The following is a 10468-nucleotide window of genomic DNA, read 5'->3' as shown; positions in this document are numbered from 1 at the left end:
AGTGCTGGCCATTAGAGTGGTTTTAAGCACATTTGGTTTATTTCACCTATTTTTGGTTTGTTTTGTGTTTTACTGCCCCCTACTGGTGGTCCCATGGCTGCACTCACCAGCGTGTGCCGCTTCATGTGCTCCCTTCTGGTGAACTTCTTGCCACAGATTTCACAGGGGTAGGGCCTCTCGCCGGTGTGGGAGCGCATGTGCCTCTTCAGGATGCACTGGTGCATAGCAGAGAAACTGCAGTAGGGGCACTTGAACTTTTTACGGATCACCGTGAAGTCATTCACTGGAGAGACAGAGGGAGGGTGGGAGGGGAGACAAAAGGAGGAGAAAAAAACAAGATTAGTGTTGAATGTAGCTCGTTTAAATAAACCGAGACGTCACTTTTCAGTTATTACATTTAATTAGCGGCATGGTCTAGAAGTGTACCATCAATTCCCATGGCCACCCCAATCCCAGTCAAAGCTACAGTTGCCCTGGCAACAGCTCTTCCTCCATACTAAAGCAATAAAGGCAAAGAGATACTATAAACACGACACAACAGTCAGTCTGCCTTAGTTGCTCTAGAAGGTCTCCGCTATGGACAGCAAAAACACAGACGGAAACACAAACACAGACAATGACAAGAGGGCTGAAGGCTGGGAAATAAAATCACACACACAAAGGGAGGCTTCAGCGAAAAAAAAAAATAGAAATAAAAAAAAAACAACTAATGCCATGTCCCCATCTTGTGTAGAGGTCTGGTAAGCCAATTATCTCAAGGTCTAGACTTAAATGGTAGTTAAGCCAGGTGAAGGGCATCCAAGTAAACAGATTGTGTGTGTGTGTGTGTGTGTGTGTGTGTGTGTGTGTGTGTGTGTGTGTGTGTGTGTGTGTGTGTGCAAGAAGAAGCTCTACAGTCAAGGCATACAGTACACGACCATGAGAGATCAGGGACTGGGTTTATGAGCAGACAGGCACAACAACACACACTACTGTACACATCTACTGCTCATAAAGGAGAGGTGGGTCAAACACACGGTTCAGGGTTAGAAGCTTTAAGTGATACAGTATAATTACCTCCGTCTGCATATTGACTTCTGCTCTGATTAAACACTCGACAGCACAAAAACATGCAAGTAAAACGTCAACTGCACAACACATCTGAGCGTCTTATTCATAAGGCGGCGAGATAAAGTGCAAAGACAAGCAGAGGAACATTGCGATCGTGTGAATATGAGGCGGATAGAGGATTAAAAACTGCAGAGAAGTTTTCACATTTGTTCCATCACAGTTTAATTACAGCATAAAAACTACAAGCAGAATGTCACTCTGTTTAGAAAAGTACATATCTGTGTACAGTACATGGGTTTTTCGTTCAATGAGAAAAAGTCATAATCTAGAACGCAACATCTTTCAATATTTACAGCAACACATATTTAAACTCAAAAAACAGCCAAACAATATTTGCCATTTCTCCTGGATGGCTGGCTCTGCGGAGTTCCTGATTAGTTCCTGACTTCTCTGAGCCTGCCAGTCTGTTGCAGCCGCTGCCAGGACAGAGTGTGCTACCTGAGAAATGGGATTTTGTCTTAGAAGGAATTTGGCATTTCCCTGTTGTACACATATAACGAACAGCAGCGGGACATATTCCCAACAGACACCGGCTCTGATTTAATGGAGCACATAGAAATTATAGCTCTTTATGTTGGGAGTATTAAAGGGAAAAAAAAACAGGTGGAGTCTTCCCTTTGGGTTTCACAGTATGGGTGCACACAATAAATCTTTATTAGTTGGCTGTATCAAGAAAATATCTTGGTTTTATAGTTGCAGGGTTTGAAAATTTGGCAGAAATTGGTGTGAATTTACATTAGCGATGATTTCGAAGCCAGTGTTCATGCTGATTCCAATATCCTGCGGCTCTGTAACACCCTCCACCTAACTCCCTCACCATCTCCCTTATTCATCTCCACTTGTCTTGCCTCGATCCCCCCCCATTTTCTTCTACCTCGTACTCACAGCCGCACCATTTTCTGTCTGTAGCAGTGACATCACCGAGCTCATGTGGTTTAAAGGGCATCTGGCCCTCGGTCCCCACACTTCCTCTTCAGAGGCAGGGTCAGGGGTTAAGAAGGGCCGGAGCCGTGAAGGACCAATTACTGTCCAGCTATAGCCACTAGAAGACTTACAGATCTGGGACAGAGGAGATGGACAGAGAGAGAGAAAATGACACCACCCAACCCCCATCTGAGCTGCTACAGGCTATTGTTTTAGCTGGCTTTGTCTTTTTGGGCGCATCCCCTCCATCTGCACTGGTCTGACAGCACTGACTCTAGGTAATCATGTCGGACTGAGGACAAGCTTCTACCTGTCCAGTGAAGGTGGATGTGTGGTGGAATTACTTTGGTTTTCTTTATTCCTCCAGTTAAAAATAACCAAAGTCTTTGCTCATATATTCCAATAAGTTTCCTGCTTTTTTTATATCAAGAAAAAAAAGGGGAAATAATCTGATTTGGGTTTTAAGTCTACTCTCATGCTGCAATGCCACAAAGTTCCTGCAGGTGGTGTGGTTGTGTGTGCTGTGAGCCACAGAGACGCCAGGCAGATATGAACTGGGTCTAAGTGTCTTTGTGCCCGTAATGCAGGGGTGGACACAAAGATAAAGATCTCTCTGCCTAAAAAGGAGAGAAGAGTTTAGTCAGACCGGTGACTGGCTGGCGACAGAGAGCCAGACAAGTGGTTTAGGTCTGGGAGGCGTAAAAGACGCCCACCCGTCTCTCCACCCGTCACCGCAGCGGAAAGTAATTCACCTGTTCGTGTGTCCAATCAGTGCACACACGAACCTAAAGATACTTTTAAAAAACTGCATATGACTTCAGTCAGTTATTTAAACAGAACAGCTTTGCATAGCAGTTGTGCGTCGTTGACATCTAAGCTGTCAGTTTGTGTTAAATCTCCCATTAAAAAATAATAGAATGACATCAAATTTGTAAAAGTTGTAAAAAAAAAAAAAAAAAGAAAAACAAAGAAGTGTCCCTCGGTGTTTATAATCATCTCAAAAGACATTTGATTTTAAAAGGGAACTCTTCCCTTCTCAGTGCAACGACACCACAGAGCATTTTTGGCATGAACGTACAACACATGTGAGGATACGCTGCTAATTGATGGGTATGAATGTGTGTGTACATAAGCCTGCAGCCTCTAGATCCAGTTTTAATTCTCCACATTGATGCTGAGATTATGATTGTCAACTTTCATCTCCTGAGAGAGCCTCCACAGTGAATCTATAACCCCGCCCTGAGACATTTCCATTCCAGTGCTGCCTCCCAGTAGAGCCCCTGGCACTGACCCCACCTGGCAGCACACTTTAACATGTGTCGCCAGGTTTTTCTGGGTGCTAAAAGCCTTGGCACAGGCAGGGCAGGTGTGCCCTCTCTCTTTGGAGTGTACGGAGGACAGGTGCCTGTGCAGGTCCGTGCGGTCTCTAAAGTGTTTCAGACAGTACACGCACTGCATCAGCTTCTTCTTGAAGTGGATGGTCTTTTCATGCCGGTCGGCGTTGGATTTGAGGGTGAAGCTGGCGGGGCATTGGGAGCAGAGGTAGCGCGCCGGCGTGGGCTCGGCCACTGCGGGGCGGTAGAGAGACTGGTGGAGGTGGAGAGGCTGGGATTGCGGTTGGTGATGGGGCTGGACGGGTTGGCGGTGCGGGCCCTGCATGCTCGGCCAGTCCAGGGACAAGGCCATCAGAGAGAGGGTGTGGCGGTACTCGTGTTCCCTGAGATGCTCCAGGCTGCTGAACAGCCGTTTGCACAGGGAGCAGGCGAACCCCTGTGATGGCCAGGCACCGGGCTCTGGCAGGAACCTTTTCCCTGACCCAACCTCTTCGCCCAGTCCCCTCAGCCCTTTAGTCCCTCTGCCAGCCACGGACACTGACGCAGGCACAGTCAAGCCACCAGCACAGCCCTCTTCGCCCATCTGATCCCTCTCGACAGGAGACTGGTCACCTTCCAAGGCCGAGACAGTGAGAAGGAGAGTGAGAGTGGAAGTGAGAGAAATAGATAAGGTGCAAAAGGTACTCTCTGTTAACTTATCTAGGCGTGACAACCTTTAAAGCCAAAGCCATACCTGTGCCGTATTCTCTCGCGTCGTCTTTGTCTTTCTCGCTCTCCTGTAAGCACAAAACACCCAGTTATGTCACACACACACACATCTGTACAGGCTGTATGGAAATGTCTGGGCATGCAGGAGGCAGGCAGGTGAGACAAGCTGCGAAGACAACCTTTTTTTTTCACACGTGTGAGAGAAACACAGGCATGAAAACAGAACAGAAGAGAAACAACAGATCAGAGTGATGTAAAGACACAAAAAAATGGTTAGAGATTAGCAAGCAAACACAGAAAACGTCATGTAAATAGCTGACAGCTCCTGGATGCTGTCCTATGAGACACAGAATGAGCCGTTAGGTTGATCTACAGTCTTCATAATATCATCCTCCTGACACGTATACACTCAACCCCCACCCTCACCCCCACCCCCCGGGGTGTCAGCAAGGTGCACCAAACACCTGTCCCCTCTCTCTTCTCTCATCTACATCCCATCTACACTCTAATCTTCCCTCCATCCACTCCGCGCAATTCCTTCACCCCCACCCATTTCTTACACTGCCCTTCCACTCCACCACCTCCTCCTCCTCCTCCTCCTCCTCCTCCTCCTCCTCTCTAAGAACAGAACACCATGCACTGGGCAAACAGATGGCTTGTCCGTAGAGATAGGGAGGCTTGTTGGGAGGCAGGTCCACTGAAATCAAATGCTGCTCCTTAAACGCTCACCACCACCACCACCACCACCAAACACACACGGACTGGCACGAAACTCACATCCACACATGCTCACACTGCCATGCTCACACACACGCCCACACTCACACACACACACACACACACACACACACACACACACACCGAACAGAACAAACAATTTCCTGGGCTGCGAGAGCAAACCTCTCATTGTCTACTTGTATTGATTCTACTCAGTCTCATCTCACTGCCTTGCCCGTTATCTGCCATCTCGAAGCACACGCTGGCATTGTGACTAGATGTGTCATCTCTAATGTAACCACTACAAACTACCTTTGCAGCTAATGCCGCTCAAAGACTCCTGGCACGACGGTGAATTCGAGGTCTAGCTATATTAAAAAATATTTGATGAAGAGTGAAGAACTGGAAATCTGAAAGGAAGAGAAGGCAAACACGGAAAAAGAAAAAGAAAGACAGGGAAAGAAAACAGCGTTTTCCAGTGTTGAAGGAAATCCACACAGAGAGGGGTTGAGAGATGCGTGTAAAAAAATACCCCATTAATCTCCACTGAACCCTGCCCCACCCTCCCTCCATAGCGCTGGTCATTTTCTATTCTCCACCACCTCAACCCCCCTCGGTGTGTGTGCAGAAAACAGGGTGAAGCTGCCCCCTGGATGCTTCTCTCCACTCACTCGCACAAACTTTTATCTGACTGGAGAAGCGCTACCCAGAGAACAGCCTCCGCCCTGGAGATGAGCCAGGCTCTGTGCGCTTACCTCAGGCAGGGTGGAGGGCTCCGGGCCCTCGGGGGCCTCTTCCACTTCCATGTCCAACCCTTCTGAGCGCAGTGGGGGTGCCCCAGCCCGCAGACCGGGGGACTCCAGGGGCCAAGGCTCAGAGGGGTGCAGTGGCGTGGGTGGAGTGGGTGGGCAGTATGCTGATGTTGATGATGGCGGTAGTGGTGGTGATGGTGGAAGATGAGGAAGAAGAAGAGGAAGAGGAGGAGGAGGAGGAGGAGAGGAGCCAGCCCCCTGTTTGTTATGAATAGTGGCCCCCGTGGCCCCTGGCCGGAGCGTGCTGCAGTAGTTGTTGGAGCGGAGCCCTGAGGAGCACAGGAAACGAGTCTCACCCACCCACTCACGTACAACTGCAACTCTGCTAGCAGCTGGCCACCAGAACACAACGGGAGAGAGTGGGCAGGGGGGCACACAGAGGCTGCCAGTGCTACACTATCAAACACTATGGAGAGGGGGAGGAAGAAAAACTCTGAAGTTTCACTTTCCACCAGCCGAGGGGAAAGGGTTAGGGCTTCTCTCTTTCTCTCTCTTTTTCTTTCGCTCCTCTGCTCTCCTTCTCCTTCCACCCACATGCGTGCGCAGAGGATGGCAGCGTGTGTGTGTATGTTTTGTGTGAGAGAGTGTGTGCATGTGCTGTGTGAGCGAGTAAAATGCATATAAGGAGAAGGCTCGAGGATCCTCTGGAGCGTGGAGGGAGATTGTTTTGGAGAGGAGCCATCTTGCAGCTCAAGTGAAGACTTTTTGTGCACGCAGGGTAAAGGACGACTGCATCGACCATGTAGGATGTTTACCAGCAACAAGTTAAGGCACGCTGGATAAAGAATTTCAAATTTCTTCTTTCACTCTCCATTACTATTCACACAGAGGCTCCTTTTCTGCTGCATTAATATCAACACTCGCTGCCACTCGGGGTGCATCTCGTTTTCTTGTGAATCAAAGTTTAATGTGCAGGTTATTCTCCTTGGTGTGTGTGTGTGCGTACATGAGTATGTGCGAGTGTGGGCAGTTTTTTGGGGAATGTCTCCAGAGATATGCAGTGGGTTAGCCATTCATTGCCCTCCTCTGCACAACGGACAGAATCACACAACCATGAGGCTCGACCATGGACGGATTCCTGGAATGTTAAACTACCGCGCCCGACACTCCCCACTCCCACTTACTGAGAACACACACAAATGCTTCACTCCCCATCTCCTCTTCCCCCCCGATCCCACCAGTGACGGGAGGAACAACACTCAGAGGGAAATGGAGACAGAGAGTAAAGTGATGAGCTACAGGTGAAACGGAGCCGCTCATTAGCAAATGCTGTTCTGGCTGCGGAAACACCCCCCCACCCAACAACTATGTCGACTGGGTTAAACAGTCTCTTCCTGACGGATTCCAACATACGAGTGTAATTTTTTGCAATCTTGTCACACTGAGTTTAATATTGCAGCCATGTCTAGCAGGCTGTAAAGAACACAAATAACAGCAGGCTGACTCAGTGCACAGCGACAAGAGTAAAAAAGAGACAGAAAGAAGAAAAATACACAAAGGCAGAGAGACTGAATCACCGCGTCCTCTCCTCCACCTGCCGTCAGAATGCGGTCAAGAACAATTAGGTCTGTTTTGGCTTCAGGGAAGCAATTACTGTAAGGTGATTGACCGATTGCCAATAGCTAATCAACTAAAACTTGGTAAGTCTGTTTGGAGGAAATAGTCAGACAGGATTGGTGTTCTCCAAGGCCGCTTGGTGAAAAGGCCCCGTTAGCGGTTTTATTCCACTTTCATTCTTTAAAAAAATATGATGGAGGGAGGGGAGAGAGGGAAAGCAATTCTAAAAGTGGAGCAAGGCTGAGTGATAAATCAATATTATATCTTTATCGTGATTTTGGATATCGTTACATCGTGGAATGGTGTCTTTTCCTGGTTCTTACAGCTGCATTACAGTGAATGTAATTTTTTGTTTTACAGACTGTTCTACTTGTCCTGATACTTGCCCACTTTGTCATTACATGTACATTGCAATATTTAAGTATTTATCAGAAATCTCATTGTCTTAATATTTTCCTTCATAGTCAAACCCACAATATTGTCACAACTTGAATATCAAGGTGGTCACAAATATTGTGATACTTAATTTTGTCGCTCAGTCCTAGCGTTTATGAAGCGCCTTTAAGGAGATTTCACAATATCGAGATGTATATTGCGTATCACGATACAGCCTAAAATAGTTTAAAAAACCGACAGATCGACAAAATGTGTGTCACAAAGATCATAAAACCTGTGGAGAGTAGCTATAGAGCCACTAGGAGCTACAGTACAATACGGTGTGAGTCACTTTTCAATGGTAGATGTGAAGTGATGAGAGCCGCCAGTGAAGAGAAAAGTTCAATAATGTCAGTATGATCCCTATACTTAATTGGATGTTCTTTATAGCCGGTTTGCTATGGCAGTGTGGACAGGTGCGCACTGCACAGGGATGGTCCGGCAAAATCCATTGTCTGGCATTGATTGCCTGACGCACAAAGGGGGTAGCGGGGCCAAATCCCAATGATCTTAATTGGATTCAGGAGGCTGATTGACATACAGACCGGTTCCACTGTATTTTGGCATTCGACACGATAGGAGGACGCGGATGTAGCCTCGCATTCGAATCGCGAGCCCTGTCAATAAGGTGAGGGCCGGACCAGAATGCAACGTGAGAGAGAGGCATTCAGTGGTTAAACTGTGACATCGATTCTCAGTTTGGGCTGATTTTGGATGTATGAATCTTTAGGAGAAACATGTTTTATTAAGGAGTCAATTATACAGAAACGAGAGAACGAGAGACAGAGGAAGACGGAGAGAGAGAGGGAGGGAGGCAGGGAGGGAGGGAGGGAGGAGACGGAAGCTCTAAGTCGAGGCCTTTTGCTGATACCCAGTGGTCTCCCTTGAATTGGGCCAGGTGACCTTGCTCTACCTCCTCTCGGCCTAGATCAATACTTTCCCAGGATTTTAAACCAACATACTTTGATGCTCCACAGCTGAAGTAAAAGAGGGGGAAAGAGACAGGAGTGAGACAAATAAGGAGGAGCTGCAGGAGCCGGCCAGAATGGGAGGGAGCGAGGAAGAGTGTGAGGGATGAGTGTTAAGGAGGGGTGAAGGAGAAATGGATGAAGGGAGGGAGGGATGGATGGCGTGAGGGGGAGTACAGGAGGGAGAAAAGGACAGGAAGGATGTTAAGCAGGGGTGAAGGAGAAGCAGGGAGGAGGGGGAAACAGGGCTGAATGGAGGAAGGGAGGGAGGCAGGGAGCAGCGATCTGTCAAACCATGCAGACTTATCCTCCGCCCAGTAATCTGAGGTACAGTGTTTGTTTATCTTCTGTCCTCATTTAGACACAGGGACAGACCCGGGGAGGGAGGGGAGCTTGTTGGCCATCTCGACAAGCCCATTTCCCCAACCCCTATTGTGTAGAGAATTCAAAATAGGGTTCGGCTAACCAAAAACCACCTCCTTGGTGACGGCTGAAACACAGCTATAAGAGTCATTCAACGTGCGTTTTTTTCACTATGCAGAGAGCAAACGATTAACATTCTCTGAATTCTCTAAATTTCCTATTCATATAGTCAAGGCTGGGTGTATCTGTGCAGCGTGAGCACGTATCAAAAAGCCTCTCTTCTCCTTTCTGGAGCTTGTGAGGCTGTCTATCTGTGCTGTGACAGCATCTGATTCCGCTCTTTAAGCCAACAGAAACATCTCAATCCCACACACTTAACACTTGCACAAAAGGGGTGATGTGATGTGACGTGCGTTCGCGAGCGCGAATGTGCAACCGCGAACGTGCGTTTTGCTCTATTCAGTCTCGGCCCCGTCTTTTATTTTGTAGGTGAGTGGGGCTCAGCTCAAAAGGCGCGACTATGCTCCGAGTTGTACCCTTCCTTTGCTTTTCTTCCGCTCACAAAAACAGGCAGAACTCAGGACAAAAGATCCAATTACTAGCCGGTAAAAGCAAAGAAACACAAACACACGAATTGCGCACACACACACACACAGACACAAATGTGCCCACGCGGACATGGACTCGAGCAAATATACGCTCACGCTGGCACACACACACATGTAGACACACTGACAGTTTAACACCCTCACTGAAGGCAAAAAAAAAAACTGAGCGAACGCAGAAGAAATCTCTTGTTAACGTGGGCAAATTAAGCACAAACAAGGATTTTTGATATTATCATGATCAGAAAATGGCTCATTCTAAAGGAGCAAGTGGAAAAAAAGAGTTGTTTTACTTCTTACGTGGTGAAATATTCAGACAGTCAAAAAGGGCAGAGCAGTCGTTGATGGCTTAACACACTCGAGCATCGAAATATTCACAAACACACGTGCAAAATCACAAAAAAATAAACTCGAATAAAGGTTAAATTTCTATTGTTATTTGCAATCATCACATTTGATCATCACATGTTTTAGGGACACAATTTTCAGAACTCCACTTATTTTGAAGGTGCTTTCCACAGGATGCGGAGGTTTGTGCCGTCGACGAGTGGAGCAAATTGCTCGGTCGTTATCGGTGCTGAAGTACAGTGAAGTCAATAATATGTGAACAGTTGCTGCAGTTCTGTTGTGTTATTTTGCTGCTGTGAAATGCAGCCGTGGACCCACTGATAGGCACAAAGAAACTGTCACATAAAACCAAACAAATTTTCTCACGACAGCGAGAGCGATCCCAGCAAAATGTTCTCTCACTGAGTCACCGCTGACTAGTCATCTCTGGCATCGCCACACAAACCTTTTACACACTCAAGTGGCACCACACACACACGCACACGCACACACATGCATTCAGAGTTAATCCAAATACAGTGGCTGATGAGGGAAAATACTCTGCAGAGGAAGAGGATACTCATGTCAAAAGCGGTCAAGCCTGTATG

The 10468-nt window shown here is 47.5% G+C and overlaps 1 protein-coding gene across 3 annotated transcripts in view; it reads right to left on the bottom strand.

The window, feature by feature from the left end:
* Positions 1–10468, bottom strand: part of zbtb46 (zinc finger and BTB domain containing 46) — a 63302-nt gene that overhangs the window by 5693 nt on the left and 47141 nt on the right. For 2 of the 3 annotated variants that reach the window (XM_084365569.1, XM_084365570.1), the window contains exon 5: positions 108–283. In XM_084365569.1, coding sequence (XP_084221695.1) covers positions 108–283 — 176 coding nt within the window. Of the gene's footprint in view, positions 1–107; positions 284–3863; positions 3981–4101; positions 4145–5548; positions 5875–10468 lie in introns of all 3 variants that reach the window. The other variant, XM_084365571.1, reaches the window with a different exon arrangement.

Source organism: Pagrus pagrus (genome assembly GCF_965226575.1).
Source record: "Pagrus pagrus genome assembly, chromosome: 11".
Classification (NCBI taxonomy): Eukaryota; Metazoa; Chordata; class Actinopteri; order Spariformes; family Sparidae; genus Pagrus; species Pagrus pagrus.
The sequence above is the reverse complement of the archived record's forward strand: the minus strand, read 5'-3'. Positions and strand labels throughout refer to the sequence as shown.